At 39.9% G+C, this 25,826-nt stretch overlaps 1 protein-coding gene and 1 long non-coding RNA gene across 2 annotated transcripts in view; both read right to left on the reverse strand.

The window, feature by feature from the left end:
• LOC124289262 overlaps positions 1-25,826 on the reverse strand; it is a 79,520-nt gene that overhangs the window by 4,284 nt on the left and 49,410 nt on the right. Inside the window, exons 14-16 of the mRNA XM_046725873.1 lie at positions 23,618-25,629; positions 19,260-19,342; positions 6,708-8,807 (exon numbers count right to left, since the gene is read on the reverse strand). Coding sequence (XP_046581829.1) covers positions 6,708-8,807; positions 19,260-19,342; positions 23,618-25,629 — 4,195 coding nt within the window. The remainder of the gene's footprint in view (positions 1-6,707; positions 8,808-19,259; positions 19,343-23,617; positions 25,630-25,826) is intronic.
• Positions 5,186-6,444, reverse strand: LOC124289247. Its single transcript, XR_006901634.1, has 2 exons — positions 6,322-6,444; positions 5,186-5,968 (listed from the first exon to the last, which is right to left on the reverse strand). It is a non-coding gene; the product is annotated as an uncharacterized LOC124289247 (long non-coding RNA).

Here is a 25,826-nt window from a genome sequence, read left to right on the forward strand (position 1 = left end):
AGACCAGACAATCCAGTGATCAAAAGCGTGAGCCCTTGGTGTTCAGGGTCACCGTCACTATAGTTCAAGCCAGCTGATAAGTTAATTAATATCTTGTTCAGTTATTATTGTCTCTAGTTACAGAAGTAGGAGCTTAGTGCAACGCTTCTGAAAGATGCCGAGGTGTTGATGCGCTAAAAGGGATGGGTTCATATGTCCTGGGTTCATATGTTACGTAGATGCTGAATCAAATTGCTTAATGTCTTGAACAATTCATGTAGAATATAAAATGAATCACTAGATTGTATTATTCTCAGTATGGAGTTATGCACCTTCATGCCTACATAGTACAATCAACCTTAATCCCAGACTCAAAGCTGTATTTGCTCAACTTACTTGTTTGTGAGCAGTCAGACAAAGAAGTGAGTGGGCAGTTTTACGCACTCAGCAATATTCCAGCTATATGGTGGCGGTCTGTAAATAATCGAGTCTGGACCAGACAATCCAGTGATCAGCAGCATGAGCATCGATCTTCGCAATTGGGATACGATGACATGTGTCAACCAAGTCAGCGAGCCTGACCACCCGATCCCGTTAGTCGCCTCTTACAACAAGCATGGCTTACTGAAGATCAATTCTAACCCGGATCTTCACGGGTTGAAAGTGTTTTAAATAATAATGGAATGATTGTGCAGTCTGTATCCCTAACATTTAACTATGTAGGAAGGTAGGGGGGTTATCCTAATGGTTTAAGCGTCCGCTGGTCAGGCTGAAGACCCAGGTTCAATTCCCCATATGGGTACAATGTGTGAAGGCAATTTCTGGTGTCCCCAGTCGTGATATTGCTGGGATATTGCTAAAAGCGACGTAAAACCATACTCATCATCAGATTTTGAGACATGTGGCAAACAAGTCCCAATGAGGTGTGAGCTTATCCAGTGGAATACATCGAGCATGGCAAGTCTGTTCTATTGTCACTGTAATCCGACGGGATAAGCTGTTGACCTTTCTTGGTATCTGGCAATCTTCCATCCTGTACTTGATCGACTCTGCCAAGACTACTACTTTCTACTGGAAACACGTATTGGCTGCATATGATTGACCGCAAGTTACAAATATTTCCTGCATCCAGATGAATTCGTACTTATGAGTATGGGTCCTAGATGTCTTGGCTGATCCAAACATCACTCTTGAGTGAAAGCGACAAACTCAACTCACTCACTGTAAATGTCGTCTTCAAAATTGAAACAATAAGTTAACCTCGAAACGTATTCCCAAAAGAAAACAGTGTGATACCAACAAATTCTTGAAGAAATGTTTTACAATGAATAATGGGATTATCAAAATAACTCAGTTTACAAATCAATACAGCTGGCTAAGGCGCCAGGCTAGTGATCCAGCGAGGTTGAGGTTTCTGGATCGTGCCCACCTGTAACCGGGTGTAAAAACCTTGGAGTCAACTTTGAGTGCAGACTCTTTCAGTGTTGTCACAACCTTTAGTGTACAATACACAACCCTGTGCACTTAAAAGCACCCACGAATCCGTTGGTACATGACCAGATGGTGGCCACGTCCACCCAGCTGTGAATGGGTACCTCGTTAGGATGAAAAAGCCACAATAACTGGGTGCGCCTAGTGGCTGCAAGAGTTTTATACTCCAATGGGAGTTGAGATCGATAATACGATGTGTCAGTGAGATTGACATCCTATGAGCGATGGGAAACATACCAGCGCCTTGAGCATGCACTAGTTGCCTAGATATGTGCGCTATATAAATATCCCATAATAATACTAAGTTCCAAATCCATTCCAAGATTGACAGCTTCAGTCTAGTACTTCGCATAGTGACGTCGCTAGTTGAATCAACGTCCATCAAAACATCATCTGGAACTTAAGGCGACGTTTTCAGCAAAACCCATCGAAACATCATCTGGCACTATGGTGACATTTCAGCAAAACAATCAAGTTAAACACCCCACGGCAAGACCGATGGATTTGTAACACACTCCCAACACAGGTTCCAGCAAGCAACCCATACAGTCCGTACCATACCCGACAACTGGATGGATGTGCGAGAACAATTCGACAGCCATTTCTGATGCCAGAACATTGTCTCCAGTGTAGCCGACGCCACTTGCGATGGGGAGCACGTGAGTGGAGAAGAGGTCTCTTCATCAACGAGTCACGTTTCCTTCTTCACAGTTCTTGCTCGTGTCTTCTGAATCAGAAGTGAACTGACATCAGGCCATATGTTCAAAAAGGGTAGATGGGGTGTTAAAATCTGGGGTGGGGTAACAGCTGCACCAAGGACAGCAAACATTTCGACGTTTAGTGGCCTCAATAAGGTGAAGCTGCCTGGCCTGTATCAATGGACAAAGTTGACACACTCGCTACTGGCTGTGAACACGTTTGTGTACTCTGTGGCATGGCTTATTTTCATATGTCAGGTGCGCTGTTCATATTTACCCCTTGTCTTCCCATGTAAAATGTGAACCTGTCGTAATATTGCTGGAATATTGCTAAATGCAGCGTAAAACTAAATTCACTGACTCACTCATGTAAAACATTTCAAATGAAACACTGATTATATTTATTGCTGGTGTGCCACTTTTGCCTTTGAGTATACATTGATGATTTCACACAAATACACAAGTCAAAAAAGAAACTTCACAAAATGTAATTTGAAAAATAATGAATAATTTTTCTCTGATGATACATCTATGTATCCGAAATGGGATCCCTATCTTTCGACTCTCAGGTTTTGCACGTGCAGTCGATCACGTGATCTTCGCATCGAAGTTTTCTTCATATGCACGTGTTTGCATTGGCCTCAAGAATTGAAAAAACACTTTTAAACCACAGTTCTAACAGTACTTAAACTGCCAAGGTTGTCAAATGTGCAACGTGAACGTGACGTTGGCATGTTGCAAGTGGGAAGATCAGTTATTGACGTCGCAAGAGCAATGGGATGCAGCCGTCGTACTGTGTATGACTTGCGAGGTCGTCTACAACAAACTAGCACCCCTTCTGATCGCCCAAGGTCGGGTCGTCCACGCGTGACGTCACGAGCAGAAGACCGTCAAATCGTCCTACGTCACCTACGTGACAGATTTCTGCCGGCTACACGAACCAGGGCTGAGATGTTTAGAGGTCGACTGTCTTCACAGACCATTCGAAATCTCCATTCTCGACGTCCATATCGTGGGCCAATATTGACGCCGTTCATCAACGTCAACGTCTGCTGTGGGCCCAACGTCACCTCCGATGGACCTAGAGAGACTGGAATCGAGTCGTCTTTAGTGATGAATCCAGGTTCACCCTCAGATTCGCGGACGGCAGGCATAGAGTCTGGAGACGACGTCGCGAACGGTATGCCCAGTGTTGTGTACAGGAAGTCGACAGATTCGGGGGCGGAAGTTGCATGATGTGGGGTGCTTTCTGTGGGAACAACTGTTCCCGACTTTTGGTCATCTGTGGAAACCTGACAGCTGCTGCTTACCGCGACCAGGTGCTCACCCCTGAACTCGTTCCTTTCATGGCGGCTCATGGCCCAGGTCTACAGTTCCAGCATGATAATGCTCGGCCGCATACCGCCATGTTGACACGAAATTTCCTTCAAAACGCTGGAATCAACATCATGGACTGGCCATCGAGGTCCCCTGACCTTAATCCAATAGAGCACGTTTAGGATGCACTTGGGAGAAGGCTTCATGGTCTTAGGAACCAACCTCAGAATTTGCAGGAACTTGGCGCTGCCTTGCAAGAGCAATGGCGCAGAATCCCCAACCACGTGTTCACAAGCATCAGGCGATGAGGAGACGGTGTTTGGCAGTGGTGTATGCGCGGGGCGGCCATACACGATATTGAACTGAGAAATTTCGTATTTTTATTCTTGTGACTTTACATTCTGCATACCCATGTTTTGGAGCGGCGGTGTAGCCTAATGGAACTGATTATGGCACTGTCAGTGTATCGCGTACATCACACAGACCTCAGCAATGAAATAATAACAATTTAACCATCTTACCATCTCTTGTTCTTTTATAGTGCCCTGAAGAAAGAATGTGAAGTTTCTTTTTTGACTCAGTATACATTAATCAGACATTTTCGTTAATCCGACATATTTCTCTTCAACCAGGAGTGTCGGATTAACGAGCGTTGACTGTACTTTAGGTGAGATGATGCTCTTCATCCACAGGGGCGTTGGGGTAGCCTAGTGGTTAATGCATTCGCTCATCACGCCGAAGACCCGGGTTCGATTCCCCACATGGGCAAAATGTGTGAGGCCCATTTCTGGCGTCCCCCGCCGTGATGGTGCTGGAATATTGCTAAAAGTGGCGTAAAACCAAACTCACTCACTCACTCTTCATCCACAGCCTCGCTAAGAATGTCATTAAGGCACCATGATAGGTTGGCTAATGACAAAGTTTCAAGTTTGCTCCGATAGGTGAAGGCAAGTGAATTGGCTGGACATCCATATCAGACTCCATATAGACTTGTCTTTCCTGCCCATGCACAAGCTGGACCTGGCTTGTTCAGACATAGACTGTCCATATAGATCATGCAACCCTCATCCCCCCATCCAGTGCCTGACTGGTGCTCTGGCTGTCCAGATGATAGCTTGACTGCAGATCCTATATCACTGGTGAGCATTTGCTTGTGACTGTAGCACTAAAACTGCTCCTATTTGTTCAACTTCAAACCCTGAAATCCTAGATGAAGTGACCCCGAATTGTGTAGTGCCATTTACGAAGGCATAACAGTAGCTGCTGGGCCTTTGGTTTCCGTGATGTGCAATAATCACGATTTCAGTTTTCCATTCCCTGCAAGCCCATGTTGACATTGTGCACTGCTCATTGTGCCCACATATAATGCTAAAATGTTTAACAAAGTCAACACTTTCTTTGATCTGTGACAAATGCCTGCCCACCATGGCCATCGTATGGTACACACCCGAGACTGTTAAAGGGCCACTGATCCAGAGCAATTTCCGTGGACTGGTAGTTGCTTTTGTTATTGTTTTCTCCCGTGAGTTACACTGTTGGTGAGAAACATTAATTGCTCTGGATCAGTGGCCCTTTTAGGCCACAAAAGGGCAACATCAGAGGATAAGACATTGAATTTTGTGTTTTGTTTTGTTGTTGTTTAATGCCACACTTAGCAATATTCCAGTTAGATGGCGGCCATGTTATTACAGTATGACTGATTTTATAGTTATTTCTTTAATATCTATTTTCAGACAAAAACATAGATCTGTTAAAAAGGAAAAAACCCGCTTATACTAATACAACCTGAACAAAAGAATGATGAGCTTCGCTACAAAATACAATTTGCAAAACAGTATAAAACACCAATAGACATAGACTGATAGCTTTTGTCAAGTGTTCTCTTCTGTCAGCTTCAATCATGATTGGAACTGCCTCTAGTTTTACTTCGGTCATTTTGTGTCCATGAATGGATTTGTGCTGATGTATATCTGGCTTCCTGTTTAAGGCTCTAGAGTAAACAAAATACTTTGACTTGTTGTCGCTTTGTGTTTTCCTTCAAGGAATGAATGAGGATGTAAATATATACGATGAAGAGGGATTTGACTGGGGCTATTTGGTGATCTGTAGTATACACATAAACAGCTTGTTAACATAAACATCATAAGAATTGAACGTTATTGTTTGTTAAGAACTTAAGATCTTGCGTAAATGGTATCTATGCAGTTTATGAGTTATTGTCCTGAATACACTGGGTGCAGTCTGCTTATAACCATTGGTTGCACAAGCTAATTTGAGCTCAAACCAGAGCAGCTTTGTCAACAGGTAGTCAGTATCTAAAGTTGACCACATATTTCAGCAGAAGTCTTAATATGAAACAGATAATTCGGTTTCTCTGGTCTGGAATGAGACAAGCAAGGCAAGGTAAATGTTTTCCCACATTCACCTCATAGAAAAGGCTTCACACCACTATGATTTCGCATGTGCCTTTTTCGCCCACATTTCTGACACATACGTGGTTTGACCCCATTGTGAATTCTCGGATGGGCCTGTTGGACACACGAGTGTGTAAATGTTTCCTCACACTCACTACACTGACATGGTTTGCTTCTACTTTGACTCCTAACGTCTCACTTCAGTCTACATGATTGTGTGAACGCTTTCCCCTGTTCAGCATACTAATATGGCTTGATACCACAGTGGCACCTCATGTGTCTCTGCAAATTCAACAAGAGTGTATATTCTTTCACACCTTCGCCACACTGAATTCTTCACTCCACTGTAACCTTTCTACTATGACTACTACTTTATACTGTGGGTCAATCGTCAGGTTACACAATTGTGAATTGTGTTCCACATTCAGCGCACTCATACAGCTTGATTTCACAGAGAATCCTTGAATGAACGGGCAGGTTACTTGAATGTGTAAATGTTTTCTTACAATCACCACACTGATAGGCTTGATTCCAGTGTGAACCCTCATGTGTGTCTGGAGATGACTTAGACGTATACAGCTTTTATCACACACACTTCATTGCACTCTGACTGGTCATGTGTGACTTCAACTGACTTGCTTGTGGAAACTTCTTCCCACATTTAGTACATTTATAAGGCTTCTCACCACTGTGAATCCTCAAATGACTGTTCAGGTCAAATTCAAATGAACGAGGAAACGTTTTCCCACATTCACCACACTTATGACGATGCCTTAATGGAACCTCCACTGTGACCTTTCAAATATGAATATTCATGTGTTTCTGCAAGGTAGACAACTGCATAAATTCTTTCCCACATTCCCCACACTTGAAATGCTTGACTTTACTGTGAGTATTTAAATGGGCCTTCAGTGCATCCTTTAGTAGAAATGTTTTCCCACACTCACCACACTCATAAGGCTTGATTCCACTGTGAATCAACATGTGTCTCGTCAGGTTACTTGATTTTGTGAATTGTTTTCCACATTTAGCGCACCCATAAGGCTTGATTCCACTGTGAACCTTCTTGTGTGTCTGGAGATCACATAGACGTTTATACCTTTTATCACACACACTGCATTCATAAGGCTTGATTGTACTGTGACTGCTCATGTGTGACTTCAAGTGACATGATTGTGAAAACGTTTTCCCACATTTAGTACACTTATAAGGTTTCTCTCCACTGTGAATCCTCAAATGGGTGTTCAGGTGACATAAACGTTGAAACACTTTCCCACATTCTCCACACTTGTGACGATGCCTTGATGGAACCTCACAGACTTTACTGTTCTCAGCATCATCTGTTACCAGCATCAGTGTTCTCTCACAGTCAATGTTTCCACCTACATCAGTAACAGAATGTTTCTTGAGACCACCTGAATCAGTAACAGGTTCTTGCTTCAGGTCCCCTATGTCCAGTAATTCTCTCTCACAGTCAGTGTTGCCACCTGTGTCAGTAACAGGTTCTTGTTGGACATCACATGTTTCAAATAATGCTCTCTCACATTCAGTATTTGCACCTATATTAGTAACAGGTTCTTGTTTGAGATCAACTGTTTCCAGTGATGCTCTCTCACAGTCAGTGATTTCACCTGCATCAGTAACAGGCTCTTTTTGGACATCACTTGTTTCTAGTAATGCTCTGTCACAGTCTCTCAAATTTTTTTCAGTGACAGAGCCATGATTCTGTTGTTGGCTTTGCTGTTGTTTCTGCAAGGTAGATGATTGCGGAAATTGTTTCCCACATTCACGTGTGAAATGCTCGATTTCACTGTGAGTATTTAAATGATCCTGTAGTACATGATTTAGTACAAATGTTTTCCCACACTTATCACACTGATAAGGCTTGATTCCACTGTGAATTCTCAAATGAACTTCGAGGGCATTTGAATCTGTGAACTTTCTCTCATGCTCACCACACTGATAAGGCTTGACTCCATTATGTGTCCGCATGTGCCTCCTCAGGTTCCATGATTGTGTGAATCGTTTCCCACATTCAGTACATTCATAAGGCTTGATTCCAATATGTGTCAACATGTGTCTCATTAGGGTCTCTGAGAATGGAAACTGTTTCCCACACTTGCCACACTGATAAGGCTTGACTCTACTGTGAATTCTCAAATGAACTTTGAGGGAATGTGGGTATGTAAACGTTTTCCCACACTTATCACACTGATAAGGCTCCATTCCACTGTGAATTCTCAAATGAACTTTGAGGGCATGTTGGTATGTATACGATTTCCCACACTCACCACACTTATAAGGCTTGATTCCAGAGTGTGTCAACATGTGTGTCCGGAGATGTTCTGGACGTTTATACTTTTTATCACACACAGTGCATTCATAAGGCCTCATTGCAGTGTGAGTGGTCATGTGTGACTTCAAGGTCCATGATTGTGTAAACTCCTTCCCACATTTAGTACATTTATGAGGCTTCTCTCCACTGTGAATCCTCAAATGAGTGTTCAGGGTACTTGAACGTCGAAACACTTTCCCACATTCTCCACACTTATGACGATGCCTTGATGGAACCTCACAGACTTTGCTTTTCTTAGCATCATCTGTTACCAGCATCAGTGTTCTCTCACAGTCAGTGTTGCCACCTGTGTCAGTAACAGAATGTTTCTTGAGACCACCTGAGTCAGTAACAGGCTCTTGTTTCAGGTCATCTATGTCCAGTAATTCTCTCTCACAGTCAGTGTTGCCACCTGTGTCAGTAACAGAATGTTTCTTGAGACCACCTGTGTCAGTAACAGGCTCTTTTTGGACTTCACTTGTTTCTAGAAATGCTCTCTCACAGTCTCTCAAATGTGTTTCATTGACAGAGCCTTGGCCGTCCATCATCAGATTGTGGATGATATGCTGTTCACTGAAAACATAGGAGTCACCATTTTCTTTATCATGTTCATGAAGTGAGTGAGTTAGTGAGTTTAGTTTCATGCCACAATATCACGGCAGGGGACACCAGAAATGGGCTTTACACATTGTATCCATCAGGGAATTAGAAACACAGGTCTTTGGCCTGACGAGCGAATGCTTTAACCACTCGGTTACACTGCCACCCATCCCATCAAGGAAAATACACACCAGTATCGGTGGAGCATGAGTTCTTACTTCCCCCAAAAAGCATGATCAACCGAATAAATATTATCATTTACTATAAATGTTTGCTTTAATAAGAAATGCATCAAACAAAAAGCAATTAAAGTGAATGTTTTTTTTAATTTTCATCAATTTTACAGAACAATTTCATTTGTTTAGAGGCTTGATAGTATCCGATCACAACTAGGGTGCAATATACATGAAATCATACATGAAATCAATATGTATTGCTGATCGAAAACCAGTATTTCAGCATGCATTTGGAAAACTTTGTAACACTCGAAAATCTTCAAATATTTCCGTTTTTTACACTGGAAATGAAGTTCGGTTTGGAAGTCTTTTTTTGTTCAAGTGTTTCGCAATGTTTTGGATTGAATTTTTAAAATATTTACTTGTTAATGACCAGTGATCTCTCATATGTGCTGACCAGGCCAAGTGGCTGTCTTAAATCTCAGGGCCTTTTGTGAGTGGAGAAACTAGTTCAAATAAGTAACCACTGTTGATGATAAATTGTTCTTTTCCTTGTTCCATTTGTTCTAAATAATATTTATTTTGTCATGATTAAAAGCTTTTACTAAAACTTAATCAAGCACAGTGATTTTGATGTTTTTGCTTTATAAATCAGGCATTAACTCGATTATGAGTAGTTTTTTGTTAAAAAAAACCCCTTGCAATATATTGCAATAAATATCGCAATATATGCTTTCACATCGCAATATGAAAATTCTCTGCAATACCCGACTCTATTCACAACAAGACTTTCTTTGTCATATTTCAGGATGGAGGACAATGGCAAGATGTTCAGGGTTAAACACCTTGCCAATTGTAAATTGTCAGTGTGACAGGTATTTGGCTATCTTGCCTGTATATAAGATGGCTTACACACCACTGAAAAGATAAAGAACAAGCATTGTCACTAAGGAGACATAATCCCCAGCCGAAAAATTATCAAATCAAACTCAAAAAGTAATGAAAGTGAAGTTTAAGATGACGTTAAATGTCAACAAAAAATTGTCCAGTCAACCTCTCTTGATATCTTACTCTGTAGCTGTTCAAACTCACAAATATTTTTAAGACTCACTTTGACATAAATGTCTTAGTGTATGAAATATGCAAAAAAAGCAATAAAGAAAATGCTTATTGAAAAACATTCAAGGGAAGTCTTGAAAGTCTATGTCTAAGAAAATCCAGTGAATGGTTCTTGAGATATCTTGCTGACAATCTTTAACATGCAGGTTAACATGCTGAAATCTTCAAAGTGTCGCCGTGACCTTGAAGATTAAGTGAAGGTCACCAAAACTGACTGGGCCCTGCACCATCCCTAGTTAAAGCTTGGTGTTTAATATGAAGAAACTCCAGTGAATGGCTCTTGAGATATCTCTCTGACAAGGGTAAAACATTAAAGTTCCCCATCGATCTACGCAATTGGGATGCGATAACATGTGCCAACCAAGTCAGCAAGCCTGACCACCCAATCCTGTTAGACGTCCTTTTACGACAGTAGCATGGGCTTCTGAAGACCAATTCTAATCAGGATCTTTAAGGCTGTGCACCCTTTGTTCCCATGCTTGTTCAGGTGATCAATGGACTGGACTTTGCATGTTTATGATGGCTGCCATCAGTGAGTTAAGATATTTTCACCGATTGATGAAAACTTGTTATCATCACTATGATGATTCATAAACAAATACTCATAATATAGTCAAATTTACTTTTGGAAAGTGAATAAGTCACACTGAAGTAGCATCAGTAATTACTCTGAAAAAAAGAGAGCTTTCTTTGATTTTACAAAAATAGGAGCAATAATGATTTTGGGTTGATTTATAATACACTGAGGGAATCGTATCAGCACACATTAAACTTAATCATCACAATCGTTACAGTGTGATATTTGACAGGATATATGTACAGAAGTAAGACATGAAACTACAAGAATTCAAAGTATGATCTATAGCCTCCGAGAAAGTCTGCTCAAATTGTCTTCTTGCAAAGTTTGGTTCCAACCTGGAATGTGTGGTTCACTTCATGCACCCTACTCTTATTTCGGGCAGTTGGTGAGTTTCGTTTTACTTCGCTTTTAGAAACATTCCAGCAATATAACGGCAGGGGACACAGAAACTGGCTTTACACATTGTACCCATGTGGGGTAAGAGAACCCTGGTATTCAGCGTGACGGGTGAACGCTTTAACCATTAGGCACCTTCAAGTAAATCACTTATGCGAAATCAACTTAATAGTTGGAAGCAGACATAAACATCAACACAACAACCAAACACAATATCTGTATCAAATGGTGTATCATCTGACTATCATTCCACTATAGTGCCTTATTCAAAATTCAAAAGACAAGGTTTGACAAGAGGGTATACTTGGACCATGGATATCTGAAACATATTTCACTCACCAAAAGTGATTATGGATTCATAAACAAGCTTATGTGAATAATGTTCAATTACCTTTATACATAAATGCAACAAATATCAGATACTAAACAACATAATAAGAGAGCAAGCAATCTGTGAATATTACATCTGATTTACCCATCAAATGTGCGATTTAATTTTTCCATCTTATGGTGACGTGATGAAGAAAGAATGCAATGTGTCTTCATAGGAATGGTGGCAGGGGTAGGATGGAGTAGAAGAAGTATGCCGTTCAAACATGTATGCATTCAAATCACTACACTCAAGTCAGATATGATGACATGCAACGACCAACTCAGCGAACCTGACTACTTTATCCTGTTAGTCACATCTTACATCCATGTGTTGCTGAAGACCAAACATAAATTTATATATTGGGTAATCACAAGATAATGCCTGCTCTCTCTCTCTCGTTCTTCAGATGTCATTTCACACCTTATAGTAAGGTCTGTGACGTATTTATGCATAGAAACAATCATCTATACAATCACATTCAAAGCCTGAAATATATACGTATACACCCTGTAAACATAGAGTTGCTTTACATAGCACAATACCATACAAACCTGTCGTAGTTTGCATCCAGTTTGCCTTAGATGTCTGATGTTTAACGCACTGGGAAGCAAGGTAAGTACACATTCTTATCTTCACAAACATATATCATGAACACATGTATTTTCAAAACTAGTACACTTCATTTTTTATCACAACTGAACATCCATGGCAAATGTGATCTATCTTCATCTTTCAAGACATTTCTGACGATGTCTGGATCTTGCGGTTCAGTGAGGCATTCAATTTTTTCAGGATCATTTCTCAAACATTTGTTTCATTTTAATGATATGTAAACACAATACAAAATATTATTTTTTTCTATTTTCTTATTAACAATTTTATGTATACCTATATTAGTATTTATAAAAGCAATATTATTGACAAGGTTCAAAAGGGGAATTCCAGAAAATATATTAATAGAAACTTCAGTAAAGGGCCACAAAGTGTATCGTTTTCAAGGTAGCACAGGACTGGTCAAAGAAGCCTCAAACTGCAACAAACAATTTCCATTTCATATAACATAATAGCCAAATATTTCCATACACCTCTTTCGATTCAAACTAGACAACTTGTCTGTTACTCGGCCTCAATGCAAACTGTTTTGAAGCGCAATGTTGACATGAACGTATCTATCCACCAAAATAAGGTAACAGTACCTTCATAATGTATCATAATGTATCATAATGCATCTGAACCTGGTGTTTTATTGGACTACTAAATATTAATAAATGGTTGAAAATCAATGCAATACATGCTATTCCTGATCAGATATGAGGCGCTCCACATCATTATTTAAGCACATGTTGAACATGTATTCGTCTCGTGCAACTCGTGGTGATACTTTATTTATACCCATGCAAAGTAATACCGGGCATATCATTTCCGGTTCGTCGAATTCTTAATTATTAATTAAAGCCGTTATTATGTACACATCCAAAAATTTCAGTGTTACGTGCGATCTTCATATTTTATTACCACTGTATTTATCAAATGCCTTTATCTTCAAGATTGTCTCCATGCAAGGTTTGACTCGACCCGACATCGAGAAAATAATCTAAAAATACACTTAAGTTAAGCTACATGATGATAAAGTGACTTTTTCGGAAGTTATAAAAATTATTACTTTTTGTCGTGCAATTACAATTAATGTAGTCAATAAGAATTATTCCGCCTGCAATATGTGGAGCCGACGTGAATGACCAATCAGCCCAAACGGTAGCCATCACAGCCGAGCCAGGAGAGGCATCGAATGAGCGCTGTGCATTTGGATCCTACTAATAGTCCAGTCAAATTGTGACAAAACCTCCAAATAATTGGTACAGAAATGATCTGAGTATTTTCAACATGTTAAAGTTATAACTAATGAGTACTAAAAAGTCCTCCCTTGAAATATGATGCTAAGTCCTATTTTTGGGGCTAAAAATTTGAAAAATTGAAATTTTCAGTGAATTATTTTTAAAATATCACATAGATACAAATTCACCTTTTTATATATTTTTTCAAAGAGAACACAAGGTACTACTAATAAATGGATTAGAAAAGTCAAATAATGTTAAGCAAAGTCCTATTTTGGGGTAAAAAGTTAAAAAGTTGAAATTTTCAAAGAATATCATTTTAAATTTCACATTGGGACACAAATGTACTTTTATGGATATTTTCAAAGAGAACACAAGGTACTACTAATACATGGGTGAGAAAAGTCAAATAAATTTATGCTAAATCCTATTATGGGGTAAAAAATTGAAAAGTTCAACTTTTCAGAGAATAAGTTTTATAGTCTCATACTGAGACCAAAATGTACTTTTATGTGTATATTTTCAAAGAGGACACAAGGAACTATTAATACATGGGCTGGAAAAGTCATAAAATTTGAATAAAACCAAAGATAAAAGACTTTTCTGAGCATATATTTTCTATTTTCAAGGGTAAAATAAACACAACTTCAGGAGCATGCAATTTAGTTCCTCTTTTTGTCTGATTAAACTTATGATTTATCTGAAAGGGAACTAACCTCTTTCAATATGGAGAAGCTGATAATTAAAATTTCATTTCATATTTCTAAAACTAACACCTATTCATTCATAAACCTTGAACAGAGAGAGAGATCAAGGTATGAATTAGAAGAGCCCTGTGCTATTTTATTTTAAGATGTTGGAATGTTATTACCTTGGCAATAACTTTGACTCCATGGTATAGTTCGATTGATTTCATTTTAGACTAACATTGCTCACTAACACAAAATCTAATAAATGCAACAAGATCAAACTTTGCAGTCACATGAAATCGACAGACCAACTCTGATGATTTGTCTCATAATTTTGGACACCCAAATAAAAATGTTGTTTAACAAACGATCATTATGTTGTTGTTACTTTTCACTATTTCTTACGAGGGGGGACCACTGGCTGGTAGAACAGCCATGTGTGCGAGTTGTATGTGTGGAATTGAAATTTCACTGCACACGCTTGTTGATTACCTGACTGTTCTACAACAAAATAATGACCGTTTGTTAAACAACTTTTTTTATTTGACTGTCTAAAATTATGAATCTGTCTAGACCACTTAACTAACCTAATTTATGTGGCTTGTCGAAATGTGTACCTACATTGCACTTCTTTGTCTACCTGTGAAGGTCCGGGTTAGAATGAGCCTTCAGTAACCCATGCTTGTTGTAAGAGGCTACGAACGGGATCGGGTGGTCAGGCTCGCTGGCTTGGTTGACACATGTCATCGGTTCCCAATTGCGCAGATCAATGCTCATGCTGTTGATCACTGGATTGTCTACTCCAGACTCGATTATTTACAGACCGTCGCCAAAAAGCTGGAATATTGCTGAGTGCGGCGTCAAACTGCTCACTCACTCACTTCTTTGTCTGGCCACTCACAAACAAGTAAGTTGAGCAAATACAGCTTTGAGTCTGGGATTCAGGTTGATTGTGGGCATGAAGGTGCATAACTCAATACTGAGAATAATACAATCTAGTGATTTATTTTATATTCTACATGAATTGTTCAAGAGATCAAGCAATTTGATTCAGCATCTCCGTAACATATGAACCCAGGACATATGAGCCCATCCCTTTTAGTTTTAGCGCATCAACACCTCAGCATCCTTAGCAAACAGTCATCTGATTGGCAAAAACATCATTGGTATGCGTTCATCCATGTTCTCAGATTGATCTACATTTATTTATTGCAAATTGAATGTACACCCATTTTCAGAAGCATTGCACTAAGCTCCTACTTCAGTAACAAGAGACAATATTACCGGTAACTGAACAGGTAACTGAACAAGATATTAATTAACTTATCAGGTGGCTTGAACTATAGTGATGGTGACCCTGAACACCAAGGGCTTTTCAATGGTTTGACAGAGATACCCCTGGTCTCATAGTCTGTATATTTGAATAAATTTTGAGTATCATGCTTGGTGAGAATGCTATTCCAAGCAAAACTTAACAGCAACAGAAAATATTCTGAGTAAAGGAAGTCCAATAATTTGAAGGGCTAACTTGAATATTTGAGATGTGGTTGGGTGAGGTGATTTGACTGGACGGTGTTTGCAATAGTTTTTCACTAAACGGTACATCAAATTGTAAATGATTTCATGACAGTTTCCCCCAAAGACATGTAATACCATGGGATATAAAGTCATCTCTGTGTCAGTCACAAATCTTTTCATTTCCTGAGCCAAATTTTAAGACGCTTGATTAATAAGCCTGCACCACCTACTATTAAAGCATTTGAAATACTTAAAGTATTTGTGCTTCAGTAATTTCAGCTTCAAAAATACCAATATTATAAAAAAAAAATACTGGCAGTGAAAAAGACACTGGAACCTTTCTAGAGCTTATAACACGTATCCTACCCCTCGTGAAAATCCAGTTTAGAATTGATCTTCCGTAATCCATGCTTGTCATAAGAGGCGACTAACGGGATCATGTGGTCTTGTTCGATGACTTGGCTGATGTGTCATTGTATCCCAATTGTGTATATCAATTTTCATGCTGTTGATTGTCTGGTCGAGACTTGATTGTTTACAGACGGCCGCCATATAGCTGGAAAATTGCTGACTGCGACGTAAAACGACACTCACTCACTACAAGGAGCCTAAGTTAATGATTTTTCTAATTTAAGAAAAAGACTGGTGTGTTTTTCATTATAACTATGCGTTATATACTAGGCACATAAAGAAACTTTTGTTTCTCATGCATTCCGGGAAAGAGAAACAGAGCAAATGAATGCCACACAATACTGTCAATTGGAAAGCTCAACCCTGCCCTTGCGATCGTTCAATAAATTAAACGGCTATTGAAACGCATAGCATGCCAAGGCTCATGTCTGCACAACGTCATGGGGCCATTGGGATGGTCCGTGGGGGAATGTCTCAATGACAAGTGGCTGCAGATTTCCACTGCCACCAGAACACCATTTCTGCACTGGTGAGACGCTACCAGAACACAAATTATGTCGTCGATCGGCCACGTTCTGTGTAACAACGCCAAGACAGGACAGATGGATTAGGGTGACCCATCTGCGCCACAGGTTTCAGACTGCAGTGAAGACTGCCCGAACCATCCCAGGACTTCACCATATCCACCCCAACTCAGTTTGACAAAGTTTAAGTCATCACGGGATCAGACCACAACGTCCCGCCATACAGCCTATCCTGACACGTCATCGACAAGCTCGCCGAATGTGGTGCAGAAATCATGTCCGCAGACCCTTGTTTTGGTGGAGAAATGTTGTTTTTACAGTAGAGTCCAGGTTTAACATTTCCCATAGTGATGGACGTCAACGTGCCTATGGACGTGTGGGAGAACGCGCCTGAGTCTTGGAGAGGAATCGCTTTGGAGGTGATTCCGTGATGATTTGGGGTGGAATAACAGCACGCCAAAGAACCCCTTTGGTGATTGTTCAGGGCAACAGGGATCAGATTCTTCGACCTGTGGCAATTCCTTTTCTGCAACGTTATGGCCCTGGGTTAACATTCCAACAAGACAATGCCCGCCCTTATACGGCAAGGGTTGCTATGGATTTCTTGCAACACCACAACGTTGACTTACTGCCTTGGCCTGCAAATTCACCGAATCTCTCCCCGATAGAGCATGTTTGGGACGAGATGGATCGACGTCTATACCGTCTTCCTCATCCGCCAGATAACGTCCTTGACCTTGCAACAGAACTTGAGAGAATCTGGCTTGACATCCCACAAGCCTTTCTGGCATGTTTGACAGGCTCTATGTGTCGTCATTGCACTGCTGTTCTCAATGCCGATGGTGGACATACTCGTTATTGAGCTTGTGACATGGTTGATTGACCCCTGTCCCGCTTATGGACTCGTGACATCATTGTGATTGACTTTTCAATTGAAATTCTCCCGACTTGTTATGGTCTCATGATCCCTCCATTAAAGTTTATATGTACCTTTGACATTGTTATCGTAATTATCAACTGGGATGATATTTTGACAATGCACAGTTTCTTTATGTGGCCAGTATATATCCAGTTTATGTGAATCAATTTCAAGTTTTTCATGTAGATTTCAGTCCGTTTATAAAATGTTGCTGAGATTTCATTCAGATAAAACAGTACCAGTTATACTATAAATATTTTCTATGGTTCAATCAATTTTGCTCACAAAATAGTACCATGCCGTCAAATGATTCTGTGATACTTCCGTTTCCGTGGTATTTTCTAATGACACAATTTCTCACAAGCCACCCACCAAATTGCACCACCTATCGATTGTTTACGTTCACCAGTCGATCGGCACGGCTCTGAGCAAAACATGTTCAGACTTTCATCAATTTGCGTACGTACAGTCATCAACTATTAAATACTAATGCAACTTTATGTCCAGCACGTAATGCACGTTTTGTGCGATCTTTACGAACATTTTCTAAAAACTTATTCAGCTTCCAAGTTTTCCAAACATCGCTCCCGATTGTCTGCTAGCTGATGTCATCAATAAAAACAATACCGTGACCTGAGGGGGGCTTCCCAGCTCTATTTTTAAACTATGGAAGCCCTTTAGGGTCATCTCTTAAGTTGTTTTTTCACTGTTCATTTCACATATCCCGTTGATCAACTCTACATATATTATGAACTGGAAATTTATGTTGAAGAAATGTCACTATTGTGTTAATTACTACAAACTCGTTTACTGTATTACAATTTATCAACTTCGTTATTACTGTAAACCGACACTGACACTCCCGGATTGGCTGTTGACAACGTGTGAGATTGTGACATGTGCTGTGCGCCCGTAATTTGATCTGCAGGAAATACCACGGAAACATATGACGTCACCAGAGTGTGTGCACAATGGCCGCCTGTCGTCCAATACGGACAATGAACTTCAGAATGACAAAAGTGTTTTATTAACATTAGATGAGACAAAGGTATGTCATCAAACACTATGTTCTGTTTATATGACTTGGCAATATAAGCGATGATATTCATACTATTCATAGTCGTAAATTTCTTAATACCACGGAAACCCATGACACGAGGGTACATTTGTATGTAGTTGCCAGTAAAATTGAAAGAGAACAGGCTTATCCTTCAATCACCTTTTGAAACTGTTTGAATATTTATAGCATAGAAAATATAAATGGTATCATATTTTCCTAATCTATTAATCTCGCATGTTTCTTCAAGTTCTGTTAAATCGTGATACAGAATGTCCCATTTATCATGCACCTAGGTGTCACTGGTGTGTAGTCTTACATGACCGCAATGCATATAGTTCTGTGGGCTAATTATGGGAGCTGAATAACTTCAGTCCTCCTCCTCATCTCTTTTAACGGTAGCTGTTAGTTGTCTTTTTAATCCTTTATCTATTAGGCTACCTATAACCTCATCTAGTAAGAGGTTTATAAAAGATAGAACCTTTGCGAGATCAATCTATTGTAAACAAAGGGGAGATAACATGTATTGATGATGTCGTAATGATTCTGTTAAGTATTGCTCTTATTGTTTATGAAGATTGTTTATTTGTGGGATAAGTGCACGTTTACGACGCATTGCAGCTTTTATTTTATGCCATTTTCCAACTTGTAAAGCCCGCTCCCGTGACGTCATTAGGAAGCCTTATGGCAGTAACTGTTCGGCAGCCAGTCAGCTTCGCGATAACTGCTCGCAGCCAGAGAGAAACGCAGAAGTTTGTTTAAACCAGCTCATAACTAGCTACATCATCACCAAACGAACACCTACTCAAGCAGACTGAAATAACCTACCTTTCACACAATTCACGATAAGATCTATTGCAGCTGATGCGGCCGATGCGTTCGTCGCTGTGGAAGACGCTGTAGATTTTCCCCTGCTATGATTTAGCTTTCGAGTGGTGTCCCTTTGTTGGGTTAACATAAAAAACGGCACCTCACCAAAACGGCAGTAATTTCACAACAAGGACAGATGGAAATAACAGTGTTGTTATGTGGGTGGCAGGGGACATAACTCTGAATGTCTAGGTTTGTTAAAATTTTTGGATGTCTTACGTTTGAATATCTTCTACACCCCATACAGTGTTTCGCCTAAAATCATGCTGTATTATTTGTTATTCCTTAAAACTTGATGTATTGTTTTTTAATTTAAAAACTGGCAATCATTCTGCATTAGTTCTTCCAAAAATATTAGCATCTATTTCTTGATCTATTGTTTTTTTTAATTTAAAAACTTACAATCATCCTGCTTTAGTAATTCCAAGATGTTCTTAACTAGTTCTCCAAAAACGTCTTTGAACAATGGTGCCAACACGGAAATTTGGAAAGTCCAAATTTTGAGGTGCTGTTGAAGACATCTTGAAAGTTGTGGAAGCAAAAAAGTACCGATTATTTACACGTATTAATACGCAGTGAAACCTGGAATCACCATTCGATCACGTTTTTAGACCAATCAGATTAAAGAACACAGTGACTTTTGGTTTAATATATAACAAGTTTTATGGATAACAACTTCTTTATTTTCGTGAGTGCGACGTTTCGATACAGATTCTTGTACCGTTGTCAAGCAAGAGTGATACATGAAGTGTAGGAGCTGCATATATATACTGTATATAACAATGAAACAACATAATAGACAAAGGAAACAACATAATTGCCATGATTGGCTAAGCAGTAAGCTGATGAAGCCAGTAAGTACATAAAGGATAGTGAGTGGAAGCCAGAGATGTAGTTACAATGAGATGTTTATACAATGGATGCGATGTTTATACAATAGACTGGGCTTGGTGGAGGAGTGGATCATAAGCAGACAAGCCTACCATCAACCGTGACCAAGGATACTTCATTCCATCTGCTTATGATCCACTCCTCCACCAAGCCCAGTCTATTGTATAAACATCGCATCCATTGTATAAACATGACATTGTAACTACATCTCTGGCTTCCACTCATTATCCTTTATGTACTTACTGGCTTCATCAGCTTACTGCTTAGCCAATCATGGCAATTATGTTGTTTCCTTTGTCTATTATGTTGTTTCATTGTTATATACAGTATATATATGCAGCTCCTACACTTCATGTATCACTCTTGCTTGACAACGGTACAAGAATCTGTATCGAAACGTCGCACTCACGAAAATAAAGAAGTTGTTATCCATAAAACTTGTTATATATTGTACGTCTCAACTTCTAAAATGCCACTCAAACAAACTTTTGGTTTACATTTTGCTGAAACCTGAACCTTGCACAGAGCGAAGTCGGTTACTACTGCGAGGCTAAAACGGTACCTTTTAACCATGTTTAATAAAAAAAAAGAATTAAATGAACTCACAGGTTCATGTAGAAACACTAATAATTGTGAAATGCTTTGAAGCTTGAAGTTTAATTCTGCAGTGAAAATGTGACAGAAGATTGCCATGAAAGTGTCCGTATCCTCCTAATAATTAATATCATTATAGATCCTCTTGATTTGCGGGGACGAATTAGCCTTGTATGGTCTGTTTGGGTCAAAATGATACCGGTGAATCACAACTCCAAATCGTAATTTCACGATCAAACATTCATTTCAACGCAGAATGTAATGAAAACATCAGACCAACTCTGGAACAAAGTTTCATAACGTTTGTCTCCACCATACAAAAGTTGCTGAAAAAACTACATGTATCATCATTTTGTGACAAACTAATATAATTTTGTTTTGATTTTCCGTGTGAAGTTTTAGGAGGGTAAAGAAACAGTGGTACTGTTGCAGGAATAGCCTCAATGGCGGGAAGCACGTGCAGCCGAGGATGTCAACGTTTAGGGGTTGTATCAAAACTCTTCCGGACTGGAATCTGATGAAATTCCTGATTCACTTTCACTTCTCAGATTGTGTACTTATGATGACTGGTTGAATGGCGGCATAATCTAAAACACTTTTTTATCCAGTACTGATTCTCTATTTCATTTTACTTATGGTTTTGTGTACTTCGTTTTGGGTGTCTGAAAGTTTGAGCGTGGTATTGTTGCGTTAAGTGCTGTTGAAATGAGATCGCAATGATAAGGCAGTAAACGTAAAGTGTCATGGCTTAGAGATATTGATCTACCTTCTAGCTTGGTGTTGTTTTGTTGCGCTTTATTGTGTCATAGAAAACTAGTTTAGTTATTTTTCTAGCCATGTTACCACACCACCTTTTCTGCTTTTGGATGTTGGAGCTTTGCATCTGAAACCTGACCACTATGATATGGTGCGTTGTCCATAACAAAACAGAATGTTTGATGAAGTGCTGGTACCAGCTGCTTTTTCACTCAATTCAAGAAAACCTCCCCATTCATAAACACATAAATAGCCAATTTGCATGTCAGTTTCGTTTGTTTTGTTTGTTGTTTAACGCGGCACTCAGCAATATTCGGCCATCTGTAAACAACCGAGTCTGGACCAGACATCCAGACATTGTCACAATCCAGTGGTCAACAGCATGAGCACCGTTCTAAATAGATGGAAAAAACCCAACACAGAACCCATTTCACTACATGCGACATGTACTAAGGCACCGTACATAATCTATGGCTTGGCATGAGTCTTATGGACAAGCATGTACAATGTGAATGACCCCCCACCTAAAAGTTATGCTAAAAGCAAGTGACACCCTCCTCCCTAGCCTTCTCTCGCTCATACACACACACACACACACACACACACACACACACACACACACACATCCCGAACCGATGTTAGGTTCACCTGTTAGATATCGATGTCAGGTTCACCTGTTAGATATCGATGTCAGGTTCACCTGTTAGATATCAATGTCAGGTTCACCTGTTAGATATCGATGTCACAGGTTCACCTGTTAGATATCGATGTCAGGTTCACCTGTTAGATATCGATGTCAGGTTCACCTGTTAGATATCGATGTCAGGTTCACCTGTTAGATATCGATGTCAGGTTCACCTGTTAGACATCACGTGTTAGGTTACAAGGACAGGTGATCGTGACTTTCAGGTTACGAAAATGTAATTTCATTTATGGCTGCATTTTTTTTCTATGTCATAGTTTATTTCAGTACAACAATATAAATAAAAATGTATTTAGGGAAATGCAGTGATGATTTAAAGAAAACATATGTTGTATCAAATTATACTCACTACTCTGACATGATCCTGCTCTTGCTTACTTCAAGCTCTCCAATGGTGTGGTGGGATCACTCCCAAAAGACAGACCTCCCATAAAACAGACTCAATGGGTACAATAATTAGCTGAGCCAGGCTGTCCACCCCTATTTAATTAATGACCTGGCCTAAGAAGAGCAGAGTATGTCCCATCCCAGAAAGGTACTTCTAGAGGTTGTAGGAATAAAATTCATAGGAAAACATCATTGATTTGGGGAGGAAATAGACTAACTAGTCTCTGAAATGAACATATTTTATTGAAATATGTTCATAGTAAAGAAAAATATAATATAATGAAAAGGAGCCCTGAGACTTTCTTCATTTTCAGAAGCTGAGGAAATCTAGACTTGCCACATTTTCTAGACTTGCATGGGCTTTCTTGGATATATTTGCTTCAGGGTCTGTACGAGAGACTAGGGAGGAAAATAAGTCATATGCTCAAAAATGAATTGATAAAACTATAGTTCATACCTAATGTTGTCTTTTTTCATCAGGGCTCATACCACTGTTATCAAGGGTACAGCTTATTTAAGCCTTATGCAACCAACCATAAAATGTGTTGTTTTAAGCTGTCTGTCTTTTGGGAGGTCTGTCTTATGGGCCGTTTTGTTGTCAGCTGGCTGGACAATTGTAATTGAGCCAAAGCTCATTTTAAGTTTATTTGCAGAATACTAATATGTATGATCAAGGAATCCAGATACATTGGAAGCCTTTAAACCAAAAGAGTTCCTGGAACCGTTTTTCTTAATGCCAAGTGTCACTGTCAAACATCATCAGTGGGTATCAGATGTCGGTTAACATTGCTGGTCGGAAACATGAGAGATCTTTTAACCCATGTAAACCTTCAAATCCCACTAATTCAAGGTTTGAAGATCAACTGTATGCTTGACCATATATGGTACTGAGACCTCTCTCCACTGTCTGGCTTGATTTCACTGCGATCCCATATGTCTCGGCTGGTCGGATGAATGAGCAAATCTCTACTCACATTCACTGTACCGAAAAGGCTTCAGTGTGACACATGTGCTCTTTCAAGTCATTTAAATGCATAAAATTTCGCCCACAGTCCTGACACATATGTGGCTTGAATCCACTGTGATTCCTCAGATGGACCTGCACAGCACAAGAGTGTGTAAATGTTTTATCACACTGACTACACTGATAAGGTTTTATTCTACTTTGACTAATGTGGTTCTTCAAACTACGTGATTGTGTAAATTCTTTCCCACAATCGGTACACTGATATGGCTTGATTCCACTGTGAAACCTCATGTGTGCCTGCAAGGTGCATGCATGTGTGAAGTCTTTCCCACATGCACCACATTTAAAAGGCTTCACTACATTATGAATCTTCAGATGGGTCTGCAGGTGACTTGGAAGTTTAAATGCTTTCCCACATTCATCACACACATGAGGCTTGATTTTGATGTGACTTCCTGTGTGTTTATGCAAGTCAGATGAATGTGTAAATTCTTCCCCACACTCAACACACTGAAAAGGCTTCACCTCACTGTGACAAATGTGCTTTTTCAAGTCATTTAAGTTCACAAAAGATCCCCCACATTTCTTACACATATATGGCTTGACTCCACTGTGATTCTTCAGATGGATCTGCACGGCACATGTGTGTATAAATGTTTTCTCACACTGATTACACTGATAAGGTTTGATCCTTCTTTGATTCCTCATATGGTACTCCAAGCTGCTTGACTGTGTGAATCTTTTCCCACATTCAGTACACTCATATGGCTTGATGCCACTGTGAATCTTCAAGTGTCTGTTCAAGCTGCTTGTCTGTGCGAATCTTTTCCCACATTCACCACACTTTAAATTCTTAATTCCACTGTGATGACTCCAATGAGCTCGCAGTTCTTTCGATTGGACAAATGCTTCCTCACACTGACCACACTGATAAGGCTTGGTTACGCGGTGAGTCAAGACATGCTTTGCCAGGCTGTTTGCATGTCTAAACTTCTTCCCACATTCAGGACATTGACAAGGCTTGATTCCATTGTGCACCCTCATGTGTGTCTGCAGATCACCTGGTAGTATATATCTTTTATCACACACATTGCACGCATGAGGCTTGTTTACACTGTGGCTGTTCATGTGTGTCTTCAGGTGGCCAGGATGTGTAAATTCTTTCCCACATTCTGTACACTGATAGGGCTTGACTACTTCACTGTGAATCTTCAAATGGCTGTCCAGGAGAGCTAAGCTTGTAAATGTTTTCTCACAATCATTACACAGATAAGGCTCGACTCTGCTGTGACTCCTCAAGTGTTTCTTTAGGACAGATGATTGTGTAAATTCTTCCCCACATTCCCCACATTGGAAATTCTTCCTTTCACTGTGATGATTAGCATGAGCTTGCAACTCCTCCAACTGCACAAATGTTTCCTCGCACCGATCACACTGATAAGGCTTGGTTACACTGTGAGTCCACATGTGTCTCGTCAGGGTGTATGATTGCGTGAACTGTTTCCCACATTCAGTGCACTCATAAGGCTTGATTCCACTGTGTATCCTCATGTGTGCCTTCAAAGAACTTGACTGTGTGAACATCTTCTTACATTCACCACACTGAAATGGCTTGATTCCACTGTGAATTCTCATGTGTGCCTTCAGGGCACATGACTGTGCAAACATTCTCTTACACTCCCCACACTGATAGGGCTTGATTCCATTGTGAATCTTCATGTGTGCCCGCAGATCACCCGCTAGTTTATATCTTTTATCACACACACTACACTCATAAGGCTTGATTGTACTGTGACTGCTCATGTGTGTCTTCAGGTGACCAGACTGTTTAAATTCTTTCCCACATTCAGCACACTGGTAAGGCTTCACTCCACTATGAATCCTCAAATGAATTTTCAGGGCAGATACACATGTACATGTTTTCCCACATTCATTACAAGTATATGATTGCTTTGCTGGAACCTCACAACCTTTGCTTTTCTTGACATCACCTGTTTCCATCACACCTTTCTCACAGTCAGTGTTTGCACCTGAGAAAGAAACAGGTTCTTGTTTCAGGTCATCTATTTCCAGCACTTCTCTCTCACAGTCAGTGTTTGCACCTATATCAGTAACAGGTTCTTGTTTCAGGTCCCCTATGTCCAGCAATTCTCTCTCACAGTCAGTGTTTGCACCTATATCAGTAACAGGTTCTTGTTTCAGGTCATCTATTTCCAGCACTTCTCTC

This window comes from Haliotis rubra, unplaced genomic scaffold (assembly GCF_003918875.1).
Source record: "Haliotis rubra isolate DU_JTF1 unplaced genomic scaffold, ASM391887v1 Scf1117, whole genome shotgun sequence".
Classification (NCBI taxonomy): Eukaryota; Metazoa; Mollusca; class Gastropoda; order Lepetellida; family Haliotidae; genus Haliotis; species Haliotis rubra.